Source organism: Panthera leo, chromosome A3 (genome assembly GCF_018350215.1).
Source record: "Panthera leo isolate Ple1 chromosome A3, P.leo_Ple1_pat1.1, whole genome shotgun sequence".
NCBI lineage: Eukaryota > Metazoa > Chordata > Mammalia > Carnivora > Felidae > Panthera > Panthera leo.
Genome location: NC_056681.1, coordinates 69,911,985 through 69,926,209, shown reverse-complemented (window position 1 = coordinate 69,926,209; position 14,225 = coordinate 69,911,985). Strand labels below are relative to the sequence as shown.

General features: G+C 35.4%; 1 protein-coding gene across 19 annotated transcripts in view; it reads left to right on the top strand.

Annotated features, from left to right (window-relative positions):
- NRXN1 (neurexin 1) overlaps positions 1–14,225 on the top strand; it is a 1,135,337-nt gene that overhangs the window by 13,578 nt on the left and 1,107,534 nt on the right. Inside the window, exon 3 of one of the 19 annotated variants that reach the window (XM_042932234.1) lies at positions 3,202–3,209. The exons of the other annotated variants lie outside the window; for them this stretch is intronic. Coding sequence (XP_042788168.1) covers positions 3,202–3,209 — 8 coding nt within the window. The remainder of the gene's footprint in view (positions 1–3,201; positions 3,210–14,225) is intronic. 19 annotated transcript variants of the gene reach the window in all.

Sequence of the window (14,225 nt, the reverse complement as noted above, 5' to 3'; positions counted from 1 at the left end):
GAAATGGATTAGAACAAGAGTGTGTTGATTTAGGCCTAAGGAAGGAGAAAACAGCATTTGCTTGTAATTCGAGTATAAATGTGAGAACAGACTGGCAGAAGTGGTGGGTGAGTCTCTATTTCTGGAGATCCTTAACAATAGCTTAGATACACAACTGCCAGTTTTAAATTGCTTAGGATTTCCCTTTTCCTGGTCAGAGGCCTGGACTAAATGAACTTTAGAATACATATTCAGCTCTTAGTTATGTAAATAATCAAACTTTTTGGAAAACTTTTAACATACAAATCTCTCAAAATAGGAGATGGAAATAACCCAAAACAACCCCCGCCCCCCCCCCCCCCCCCCCCGCCAAAAGAAAATAACTCCAAACTATCCACAGGAAAAAAAAAAAGGGAAAAAAAAGCAGCCCCAAAGCTATTTTAAAAGTATCTGAAGTTATAACTCACTGATGCATTGGGATAAAATATGGCACCAACTCCCACAGAGCACTTGGTTCATGAATTACTTTCCCAATTGTCTTAAATTGCTGTCGTTGCACGTAGATGTCCCTGGAAGACACTCTGGGCAGGCATGCTTGTGTTTGCCCTAAGTCAGTTGCCCTTGTCCTCTTTACATAGTGGATTGCCCCAGTTTCATGTTTCCTTGAACGTGTTGGAGCTCGAGTTACAGCTGCTGCCTATATATCAACTCACTCCACACTTCCACTTGTTCATTGTGCTGTCCCTAGGGTATCCTCCCCAAAGTGAACCCACCCCACCAGGGGTGGTGCTCCTGCCCTGCTGCCCAAGTGTAGCATACTTAAGTGATGTCCCTCCTGTATCTATACTTTTATATCCTGTGTCATTTGCTTTTGCTCTGGGAAACATAGCTTTGGATGAAAGGAGTTTTGGCACTGGTGTGAATTCTTCCTGGATAAGAATGGGATGAAAGGCTGAAAAAATTTTTTTTTCATTTCAAAATAAAGAAAATAAAACCAAAGCAACTACCCACCTTAAAAACACTTATTTATGGGTAGTCTGTAATGTGCATGGTTTCTTGGTACAACAGGTTACACAACCTGTTTGTTGTGTAACTTCATCTTTGACTCCTATGTTTTTTGCTCATTCGTGAACCCATTCATAATTCCCAAACCACTAAGAAGCTGTCATACACATGATGAGACATTAGCACCTATGTAATTGTTCACCTCTGTGTACTCAGTGCTCTTCAAGACAAAATTTAGCAGCACAAATGAAAGTGTTGAAATCTAACACAAATATAAAAAAAAATCAGGGATCAAAAACACAAATAAAACTATTAATCACAGTGTATGAAGACCTATAGTAGGGTGCACATGTCTACCATTTAGTGCTATTATTGATTATCCTCCACTGTAGTAAAAATGAGCCTTGCTTTATGAAAAATCTACACATGGTGGTATGCCTATGAAGAGTGACAAACCTATGAATCCTTTTAAAAAATTACAGTTATTGGATTGTTTCACATTTTCAATCAAGTTCCCATAATTTCAGGGGCACCTGGGTGGCTCAGTTGGTTGAGCATTCAACTTCGGCTCAGATCATGATCTCACAGTTGGTGAGTTGGAGCCCCACACCGTCTTGCTGCTCTCAGCACAGAGCCTGCTTCGGACCCTCCATCCTCCTCTCTCTGTGCCCCTCCTGGATATGAGTGCACACACACTATCTCTCTCTCAAAAATGAGTAAACGTTAAAAAAATTTAAAAGTTCTTGTAGTTTCAAATTACCCTGATCACTGGATTTTTCCATATCAAAAGAAAACACTTTGTGGTGAGTCATTAGATAGTTAAAACAATGGGTAGAAAAAGCATCAGGTTAACAAATACTTATTTTGGCATAAACCGAACACAAGGAAAGTCAGGAAACTTGGTATTTTTTCTTTTGGTGAAACACTATGTTTTGTTCAACCACAGGTCTAAGAATTGAAAGGGAAAGAAATCACGCTCTAGTGGAGTAGGCTGGCAGATACATGCATGATTGCATACATTTGTGGCACGAATGCAATAAATGCTGTCACAGATATGAGTAGTGCTATTAGAAGCCAGAAAATAATGGGGCTAATCATGTGCTTTCAGTGACCACGTTCACTTGATTCTACTGATATGCTTGCTATTTCAGTCCTCTGTATTTACTCATCAGGATTGTTGTTATCCTCTCTTTACCACTTCTCCTAATCCCAGGCAGTATTCTACATTTCCCCACCCAAAGCCATTCTGCCCTACTGCTCGGATGATCCTTTAAAAATAACATTTCTCCTTTGGTTTAAGGATTAAGGAGAAAGCACACATTCTTAAGAATGGCAAGCAAGTACTTTAAGTCTGTGTCTGATCTTCTGGCTCATTTCTTACCACATTATTCCAACAGAAGCCTTATGATCTAAGCCAGCATTGTTTGTATTATGAATAATTATTGCATTTGCATGTCTTAAGGCCCTTTCTACTGCTATTCTCTTTGTACCTAAAGGCTCTGTCCATTCTCTACTGTGTAAAGTTTCAACCATCTTTCATGACCCATCTAAAAGATCTTTCTGAAGTCCTCTGTGGTGTTCTTCCCTGGCCCTCCTACAGAGCAAATGTTGGCTTTGTGTAGCTCTTTGTTCACATAGTATTGCACTCAATACATTTTATTATAGTTATTTAACATCCCACTGTATTTCTTCATGTGATTCTAAGTCCCCAGGGGAACATCTATGCTTGTATTTATTACCCTGTTATATAAGTAAGAGCGAGTAGACCGGCCCATAGTAGGAACTCAATGAAATGTTAGTAAATTTAATCAAGTTCAAGATTATAAGAAGAAAATATTAAATATAATGGTCAGAAGAAAAAAATAAGCAATTTTTTAAAAGAGAAATACAAAAAGCCAATACATGTAAGAAAAAGAGGCTTGAACTCAATAACAAATAAAGCAAAATAAATTAAAATGAGGTATTCTTGCTTAGTTGATTGAAATTAGAGACCATGATGTATAAAGTGTTGATAGAGATGTAGCAGTTACATGCACTCTTATGCTCTTGCATATCTTTGGTTGGAGTGTAAGTTACTACAGCTGTTTTTAGGGACAGTTTAACAGTAATTATGAGAATCTCAAATGTGTACATCTTTTAACATGGCAGTTTCCCTTCTAGGAAATTTTTTTAACAGAAATACCTGAACAAGACTCACAAATGTATCATCACTGATACATGTTGCAGTTTTCTGTAATGGTGAAAACAATGGTGAACATGGAATCAATTCTACTATTTATTAACATATAAATAGCTAACAAAACCATGGTAGACCCATACACAACTTCTCACAACATAACATAAATGATATATATGTTTATAAACTGGTATGAAATATGTTAAAGCATATTGTTGAATGAACATAATCAAATTGGAAACACACTCATGTATATATATACACAAAGATTGTGTGTATATATATTTATGTAAAAAATGTAAATAACGTGTAATGATCCCATGTTTTACTTTCTTCAGAGAGGGAGAAAAGAAAAATCTATTTAAATTACTAACAGATAAATATATTTGCAAGTACTCCAACCAGATTTGCAGGGTGCCTGTGTGGCCCAGTTGGTTAAACATCCCACTGTTGATTTCAGCCCAGGTCATGATCTCATGGTTAATGAGATCAAGCCCCAAGTCAGGCTCTGCTCTGACAGCACAGAACCTGCTTGGGATTCTCTCTCTCCCTTTCTAGAGGTCTAGAGGTCTCTTCTCCCTACCCCACTTGTGTGTGTGCACACTTTCTCTCAAAATAAATAAGCATTTAGAAAAAAAAAACAGATTAGCAAAGGAAATTTGTAACTCTCCATCTTGAGATATTTTCAATGTAATTTTGAAATGTCAAATTAATAGTCCATTTCGGAAGATCAGATTCATTACATGACTTAACCAAGGATTTGTATTATAATTCTAGATTGAGCATTCTGTTATAGAAAGAAAAACAGAATGTTCCTGTTTTCAGAATAAAATATGACACTGACCTGTCGGGATATATTCTGACAGAATATCATAAAATAAGAGAATTATAGAATTAAAATCCCATGTAAGTCCAAAGATTGATTGATTATTTATTTATTTATCTTGTACCCTTTTGTCAGGTTGAATGATCATTCTTCTGGCATTTAACAGAAGGATCCTAATAAGGTACAGGGTCTGGAAGCAGATATAATATTTCTTCTCAGTAGTGATTTCTGTTAATGTTCCATTTACAAAATCTCCACCTGCCCTCACCTTCTCCAATCCCAAATTAGAGAGATGGCTGAAAAAATCAGTGCTGTGTCTCATATTGGTTTCATCATCAGGTGTATTATCATTCTTGTAATGTCTCTTCTTCCTAATAGAACTCCTAGTAACATCTGAGAAGTTCCAAATGACTGACAAGGCTTTCCTGCTTTACTTCATACACATGTATGTTATCAATAATTACTTAGTTGACTCTTTAATTTGTCTAAATTTGTGCAGGCATAATGGAAACTGACAATGCAATTTTCCATTGAAAATCGTAAATGGATGACTAAGCTGAGCAATTCACCTCCTTTCTATTCCTTTTGTACAGATATCTTATGCTACACCAGGATGCTTATACTTTGAAAATAGCTCATCTATATTCATTCACCCATGCATATAAATTGATTTGCATGCTCATTTTGCAGTTTCCAAATATGCATTTGTTGCATAAAGTTTTTCATATCTAACCCAAAATGGCTCTTTTACCTCTTCCTCAAAGATTTAGCTGGTATGAGCCAACTATCCACGCTATTCAGGTGCATGCACAGCTGGATTTCTGTAGAAAATGCTAAAAGTCTGTAGAGGAAAGGCTTAGATCTTTCCACTGGCTACATTTCTAACTCAGATCTAGCCTTTATGGGTCACCTCCTTGAAATTATTCAGGGCAAGATTTGAATTAAGTGGCAAGAATTTATGCAGACTATCCAGATTATTTACCAAGTCATGATTTCATACATATTTAATTTTATTATTTTATTTATTTTACTTTATTTTAAAATTTTATTTATTTTGAGAAAGAGACAAAGTGTGTGTGCAATGGGAGAGGGATATAGAGAGAGGAGGGGAGAGAGGGAATCCAAGCAGATCCAAGCAGGATCTATCTATACCAGTGTAGAGCCCCATGCAAGGCTACATCCCAGGACTGTGAGATCATGACCTGAGCTGAGATCAAGAGTCCAACACTTAACTGACTGAACTACCCAGGCACCCCACCAATTCATGATTTCAATAGGAACTAAAGATATTCAATAGAATGATTAATTGATGGATTGTATTTTTTTTTTTTTTGCTTTCCCAACAATTAGCTATGCCTTATTGAATGTTGGTTTCCTTCATTTTATATCTCTGATTTTTCCAGTTGAAACAAAACAAAAACCCAAACACAAACCACAGTTAAAAGAATAATGTGAATTACCTCCACAAAAAATCCTAATATTTTTATTAAATTAAAGGTAATCTCTTGAAAAATATAAATATCCAAGTGTAACGTTTTTTTTAATGTCTAACAAAATGTTTTGTTTCCATGACTGTTTATAAAGAGTTAAAATACTTGAGGTCCTGAGAGGCTAAGTTGTTTGAGCGTCTAACTCTTGATTTCCCCTCAGATTATCATCTCACAGTCATGAGATCAAGCCCCATGTTTGAATGTGGAGCATGCTTGGGATTCTTTGTCTTTCTTCTTCTGCTCCACTTCCCTGCATGAGCTCGTTCCCTCTCTCTCTCTCAAAAAACCAAAAAAAAACGAAAAACAAAGGGCTAAAATACTTCAAGTTGTGAAATTGTCATTATTCTAATGGCTTTTAGTGTTTACCGATAATGTTTATACATAATTTAAAATTACGTGTAGGATACCCAGGTGGCTTAGTAGGTTAAGTTGTCGACTCTTGATTTCGGCTCAGGTCATGATCTCATGGCTGGTGAGATGGAGTCTGGCACAGGGCTCTGTTCTGACAGCTTGGAACCTGCTTGGAATTCTCTCTCTCTCCTTCTCTCTCTGCCTCTACCCTTCTCTCTCTCTCTCTCTCAAAATAAATAAACATTTTTTAAAAATCATATTTATTGGGGTGCGTGGGTGGCTCAGTCGGTTGAGCGACTGACTTTGCTTCAGGTCATGATCTCACAGTTTGTGAGTTCGAGCCCTGCATTGGGCTCTGTGCGGACAGCTCAGAGCCTGAAGCCTGCTTCGGATTCCGTGTCTCCCTCTCTCTCTGCCCCTCCCCCACTAATGCTCCGTCTCTGTCTCAGAAATAAATAAACATTAAAAAAATTAAAAATAAATAAATAAAAATCCTATTTATTAAAAAATAAATACGTAAAATTATATGGTATACAAAGCGAAGTTAATAATATATTTTTAAAATGCCTTGAGTAACAGGAAGAGAAGGGATTGGTATTTACTGATCGTCTACTATATACCAGTATCATCAATTTGATATATATTATCTCATATAACTCTCACCACTACAATTATATTTGTTTAATTATTTTCATTTAGGGAGAGGATTTGAACATAGGCTTAATTTGCCTCTATAACCCTAGGCTTTCTCCCCTGTGTCTCCATGGTCAACACTCACAACTTTAGGATAGCTTGTGTGGACCTTGTGGAGTCACATATACAAATGATCAAGAATCAATCTCCTCTTTTTAGAAAGCATAATAGCATCTGAGATACTCTTAAACTTTGAGAATGTTCCTTTTATTTGGAATTTGCTTTTAGCCAATTTGACTTCCATATTTTTCTTTTTACCTCATCTATTTTATGTATAGATGAATGCATTTCCCAACTAAATGGTGTATTGCTGGTAATGACCAAGAAGAAACTTCTAGGTATATTTCCCAAAGACTTTACAGGAAGACTGTAGGCAAACCTCAACATACATACGAAGTCCCTTGTTTTCAGCTCTCATTTTCTTCATCTATTCATTAGTGTGTTCCTGGTTCTGTCTTTTCCTTCTACTCTGTGAAAGAGTGATAATTTTTTCCAGTCTGTCTTTCTCTTTTAAGGCTATAAGACTATATATAAGGCTTTAAGGCTATATATAAGGCTTTTTAAGGATTGTGATTTTTTTCCATAATATTTTGGCTTATTTTTCATCATAAAACATTCAAGCAGTGCACCTACTAAGAAGAGAATTATTGAAAGAAAGAAAATATCTCAGAGAATTGTATTTTCCTAACCTCTGCTGACTATGTGTGGATTGGTTAAATTTTAGCTAAATATATTTTATGGTGATATTTTATTTCAAAATTTACCCAGTTTAAGAAATGAACATTCATGTAAAAATGCATTCCTGAAAATGTTTATTTAACCAGTATTACTCTTTTCTCCTTTCAAAACTGCCAGTTGTCAGTAATTTCACAAACATAAAGAAATGATAATAATATGTAACACATACAAAAAAGGATATAGGTAAAACTACGTTCTTAAGGGTGTAGTGGTTAATTGTATATTTTTCATGCTTTTCCCAAACCCTTAACAACTTCCAGGTAACCTAATTTGACTTTGCATTTATTTCATAAATTACTCAGTATATTCCTGGTGTGCCTGTTGTGTCACCAAAACTTCTGTAAATAATTAAGAAATTATAGTGCAATACATTTTGTCCCTCCTTAGATTCCAAAACCCATAAATGGGTATTGCACCAGTTTTTCTTTGGGCAATAATTTTTTCTTTGTCTTCTATATATGCATTCCAGAAGTATATCAGAAAATTCTAAGTTTTACTAATCCTTTGATAACTATCTGAAACATATGTCCAATTACAAATCAAAACAAAGATAATTTATTACAAAATGGAACTCTGAAGTAAAAATGGATCAATAACTATAGCTCATTACAGTGTCTAAGGTGGTAATTGATGCACCGGAGAGAAATTTTTAAACAGTTACGACATTTTAAATAATATTTAAAGGCATTGGGCTTAGGTGCTAGGGGTATATTTCTGGTTAGATGCGCCTGGTCACTCCTTTTATGGAATATATAGAATATAAATTCTACACAGACATATATAAGGTCAGAATACAATATAGAATAATCACCACTAATGATAAAGTATAGAAAACTCAGACCTAGGTACAGAAGGCCTCCCAAAGGTAGGATAAGACAGCTGAGGTGAGACTTGAATCTGACTAAGAATTAACTAAGAGAACAGAAGGGGAGAGAAAAAAAGGGCATGCAAGAAGAGACTGTGCCTCATTTGAAGAGCTGAAAATTGTTTTAGAATTCATGGTACAGAGAGGAAAAAATGGTGAAAGTGCCTTAATGCACGCTACAAAGTAAGCTGTGCAAATCTTATAAGCTCTGTTAAGGGGCATGCAACTTACCTTTTGACTAGACAGTAGAGATAAGAACAGGAAATAATATAAGATTATAATTTTAGAAAGACTGCTGTGACTACAATAGTAGATCTTGGGTGGAAAGCAGAACTGGAAATAAATGACTGTGCACCCACCCATATGAAGGTCTGTGACTGCCAATAGATGAGCACATGTTAGGAGGAGTGTAAACTTCCACTGTATCTAGAAATGCAATGAAAAGTATAGATTTGTTCTTGAGAAATAAGGGGAGGCCTAGAATTGAGTGGTTAGGATATGGGTAGACTAATTGTTGAGCTGAGATGGAAAGAATGAGAAATGGAAATGAATAAGGAGAGCACACAGTGAAATCCAGAGGAAGATGAAGGTTGTAGATCCAGTTAACAGAGTCATCAGAGGAACCAGGAGTGGTGAAATGAACATACCACCATAAATAAATTGGCTATTTTTTGTAAGAAAAAATGTAGGCAGACATGCATATTCTAGTGACTATTCAATATGGTTTATGATGCAAGATTCATTAAGTTTCCCCATCCTCTAAAATTAATATCCCTCAGGGCTTTACCCATTCCTTTGATTTTTTTGTTTCCATGCTTACGAACCCCACTTCCTTCTAATCCAGACTTCCAGTTATCTTGGCGTAAGAAAAGTACTTCTCTAGATGGGTGAAGAAGTGATTCACCCAGTTAGTGATAGCCCTTTAATTTCAAATAATACATTTACATCACAATCTATACATGAGGGGAGAAAATAACAGCAAAGTGCTGTACTCCCAAATTTCATTTTAACAAATGTTTATTTATAAAATCATGTACTTTAAAGTTATTTTCAAGAAACTTAATTTTCTAAAACATTCATAAGTTTAAAATATGTATATTGTCATGTAATGAAATATCAACTAAGTCAATGACATGCCCAAAGAAAATACAAAATACTGTCAAGGTGGAGAGAGAAGGGCTGCAGAGCAACCAAAGACAGAAATAACCTGTTTTGAAAGCAAATATTTATTTAGTGGCTGCTGTGTCTTTTTTAGGCTCTGCATATTTCTTTTGTTTTCTCACCCAGAATCTATTTTATTTCATTATTTTATTTTGGTTTATTTTTTTATTTTTAGACAGAGAGAGAGAGAGAGAGAACATGAGCAGGGAGATGGGCAGAGGGGGAAGAGAGAGAAACCCAAGCAGGGTCCATGCTCAATGCAGAGCCCAGCGCAGGGCTCGATCTCATGACTCTGGGATTGTGGCCCAAGCTGAAATCAAGAGTCAGATGTTCAACCCACTTAGCCACTCAGGGCCCCCACTTTGTTCCATTTTTAGATAGCAAACAAAATAACACTTCAAAAATTATACTTCATCATCTCTTATATATGATGTATTATTTCTGATGTTGTATCTACTTTTGTTCTCTTTTCATTACGTTTTTAGAGAATTCTTCTGTCTAGCCTATTTGGGTAGCTTTATTCCTAAGTATGCAGAAGAGACTTTTAGATTCAGAACAAAGCTCTTTATATGTACTGGAAAATGAATGTGTTTTTCTTATGGAAAGTGATTTTAACAAATTCATCATTATAGGAGTCTCTTACTTTGTATTTTGAAACACAAAAGCAGTGGTGTTCTACAGCAAATAAATCAAAACCTTCACAATGTGGAGTTAGATTTTATTTTCTAGGAAGGCATGTCAGTTGATGAAAAGAGTACTTTCCTAGAAACACTATATTTTAATAGCACTTCTAATTGTGTCATAAGAGGGTTTTTTAGTGTACTGTGTCAGACAGCATTTAAGAAATGTCATTAAATGCAAAATCTTATTTTTTTCATATCAAGAATCAAAGGCTGCTGCCTGCATTAAACAGTAGCATGAATGGGAGATAGTTTATTTTATTTTTTATGTTTGCTATGCCTAAATTTTGATAAAGTTCAAATGTTCTGATTATTATTTGAAAAAAAGAAGAAAAAAAGTATGCCTAATTGATGTCCCTTTAAAGGAGCTTACTAAAACTGGAGTACGAGATCAAAGCCTAAGTGATTCATTCATTACAATTTTAGTTAATGTGTGTATCTGTTTTTATTTTAAGTACAGTATGGTATAATAATGAAATTAAGTTTGCAGATAAAAGACGTGCAGATGCTCTTTTATCAAATTGCTGTTTTGGAAAGACACCAACAAAATGATGTTCTAAGTTTGACTTTTGCTCTGGCTTGCATTTGAACTCTTACTCATTAAAGTTCTAGCAACACAATGCCTTTTCTAGGAAAACCACTTATCCTTTTGTTTGTTTGCTTTCACTAAATCTACCATTGTGCATATGTGGTTGGAACCATATGGAAGCAGTAAACTTGACTTGAGCTTTACTCTGTTAAGCACACAAAGCACTCATTCAGTCCTGAGGATATGCTAAAACAAAACACAAAACCTACTCATCCACCAAAGACATTATAATCCTCTTTAACCCTCATCATACTTTCCAGTGTTTATTTGGCTGTAATCTCTTGTATCCTTGCAAGTTCCAACTATATTGTTCTATGCCTTACTTTCAAATTATAATTTGTGCCAGGCCTAATGTATCATAAGTTTGTCCTGTGTCTGATGGAAACAGAAAAATGGGGGAGTAATTAATTCATGGCCACTATATGTTTTCCATAAATTCTCATCTTTTGTAAGTAATGACCATTATTTTTAGTTTTTAAATTTTGACTTGAAATTAATGAAGCAAATTGAGTTACTGAATTAAGATATAATTTTTCCTAAAGTGTTTATTTATAGTATTAAAATAAAGGAAATTAGGAATTTAAAAACAAAAAACACCTTGTCTTCTTATTTCTATTTCCTCATCATTTCCATCCCATACTAGGCATCTAGTCCTCAAACATAAGGCTTCATTTTCTGAATCCTTTCATCTGTTTCCAAAAATGGTTGCATCATATCTTTTCATCTTACTGTGTTTGACTATAGAATAGTAATGATATTAGCAACCTCAAAGATTGTAGGGATTTAATGAAATAATTGGTTCTCTCCAAAAATATTTTCTTAGTTCTTGCTATGTGCTGTATACTGTTGTAGACACTGAGCCATATAAAAACAAAGCCCTGCTCTTACAGATGTGTTCAGATGGTAAGGCAGGTGATAAAGAAATAAATCAATAGGGTTATTACATAATGTATTCTGATGTCAGAAAACAGCAAGTGTTATCAAGAAAATGAAACAGCAAGTGCATAGACAATGGTTAAGGGGCATTTTGATTTTAGGTAGGATGATCATGTCAGACCCTCTGAGAAGGCGACACCCGAGTAAACACAAGAAAGAAGCATGCAGTTCTAAGGTAAAATGCTGTATTGCACATGCAGCAGGTATGAGGTGGGAATGTGCTTGAATGCTCGGGGAGAACATGGAAGCCAGAGTGTTTGAACAAAGTGAGCACAGCAGAGATTGAGAGAGAGATTGGCATGGTAACTGGAAGCCAGATTACTTTGGATTTGACAGACCACGACATGAACTTAAATTTTAATTCTAAATCCAACAAGACACCATTGAAGTATTTGAAAAGGGGGATGGCATTATTTCTGTTCCAGCCATTCCAGAGAGAACAATTGTAGGGGCTTAAGAGAGGAAGTAGGGAAACCATCCTATTGGCCAGATGTGATGATGGACTGGAGTGGTAGTGGAGAAGGTGGGAAGAATTGGTCCGTGTTAGTACATACTTTGAAAGCAGAGTGGACAGAATTTGTTGATAGTTTGTACAGTAGGGTGGGAGTGAAAGGATGTAATCAGAGATGACTCCAAAATGATTGACCAGAGTATCTGGATGACTGGAGGGGCCATTTCCTGAAAAGAGGGACTCTGGGGAAGGAGTGCTGAGTGCTGTGCTTGCCACATAGGAGTTGTGCAGTAAGCACTGCTTCTTTTCCCTCTTACAGGGCTGTGGTCCTCCAGCCCCATGCAAACATCCTCAACTCCCAGTGACCTTTTATTCCAGACTAAGCTCAGAGAAGGTCAGGGCCATATCTGTCCACTGAGCATGCCACATAACAGGAACTTGATAAATATTTACTGAATAGATAAATTAATAAGTGAGAATGATTATAGTGGACCAGAAAAGATAAGGTAACCCGGATTAAAGAATTGCCGTGTGGTGTTTGCCTTTCTTCTTCAACTCTGGGTCCTATGCTAGCAAATTGCACAAAGGAGTAGTCCCAGTGGATCCACCTACAGTCATGCTGGCAAAATGGTTTAGTGTTCTTCAGGTTTAAGCATTTGGAAGCATACTTTGCTGCAACAGTTAAGCTACTGCCGTAAGCCTTTTTTGCAGGATATGTTTTCAACAAGATAATGGGTATGTTAGTCAATTTTAGTTTTAATTTTCTGGGAATCCCTTGTTGTCATCAACTTATTCAGACACGTTTTTTGTATTCACTTATTGACCACTAAATATATTCTAAGAACTGTAGTTTCTAACACTTGGCTATCTGCATTTCACTCATTTATTTCTTAATTTTACAAATATATATTGTATTGGTAGTGTATTGTGAGAAAGAAGGTTCTCGTTTTGAAGGAGTTCCCACTGTGGAACTTTATGTATTGTACAAAAGTTTGTAAAATACTTTGAAATACCAGAAATTTTCCTACAGGATATCAAAATATGTTTCTGTCATCAGTACCACTTTACTGTAGATTTATTTTCTAATCATAACATTAATTGTTTTTTAATGGAGCATTTAAATATGTGGCAAGCATATCCTAAACACATTACATACACAACCTCATGCAATCATATACTTAATAGCGTTTATCTAAGTTGTGTCCAAAGTTCCTTCTTGAAAATGTATTAAAATCAAACATGATAAGAGATGAATGCAATCCATCATCTCTGAAGTAGTAAAATAGTATGATTCATGAATAAACGAATGCAAATCCTTTTATTATATCCAATAATGTAAAAGGCAATTTGAATGTGAAAGATTTTCCTTGGATGCTACAGGAGAAATGGCTCCTGCCTATCAACATCCTATTTGAAGTGGCATCCAGGTTAGCCCTGGAGATCTTAACTTTGGAACGAGAACATTCATGTAAACACAGCTGAAATATATGTGGCCTTAGTGTTTTCTCTGTGCGTGTGTTTTGGTGAGTAACAATTTATTGCATATCAGTATTGTTTGTGTCTAATAAACTTACTGAGGTTTTTGGACAAAATGCCTGATTTGAAATGTTTGTATTATTGTTAGAGGGCAGGATTAATGAGGGATGAAGTAGTATGGAAATTTTCATCAATTGGAAAGATTCCTTCGTTTAAATATAAACAGCTTTTGGTCTGTCTTTTTCTGGCTGCTATTGATGATAACCCTGCTTCTATTTTCCAAGCTAGACTTGGCCTTTCTAGAAAGTACATTTTCTTCTGGTCCTCCCTCTTGATTTCCTCTCTTCTAAAAATTCAGAAATCTCCATTGCACTTCATAATAAAACTCCATATAAGTGTGTAAACAATCCATGTTTTATTTAAGAAATTATGTTTATTATATGTTGGTCTTCAGAAATATTGCTCAGGTTGTCTAAATTAAAGTGTTTCCCCTTTATATATTAAAAACCGGGAGATATTTCCCTGGAGAAAAAATTGTTCCCCAAACTGAAAAAAAAACTATTAAAAATGTATTTAAAGAAATTGTGATGAATTTCTATGCACAATATACAAACTTAATGATATATTTCATGTTTTGTTGCAACTTTACAGCTTCCTGATCCACAAAAAAAGGAGAAAGAAAGTCCTTATCATTCATTTCTCTTAAATGCAGCTTACAAGATAGGTAATTATAACTGAGATGGAGAAACTCCACTTCTGTACTAGCCCAGTCATGATGCTCACTCTCTACTTTTGTGAGTTTGTTAAAG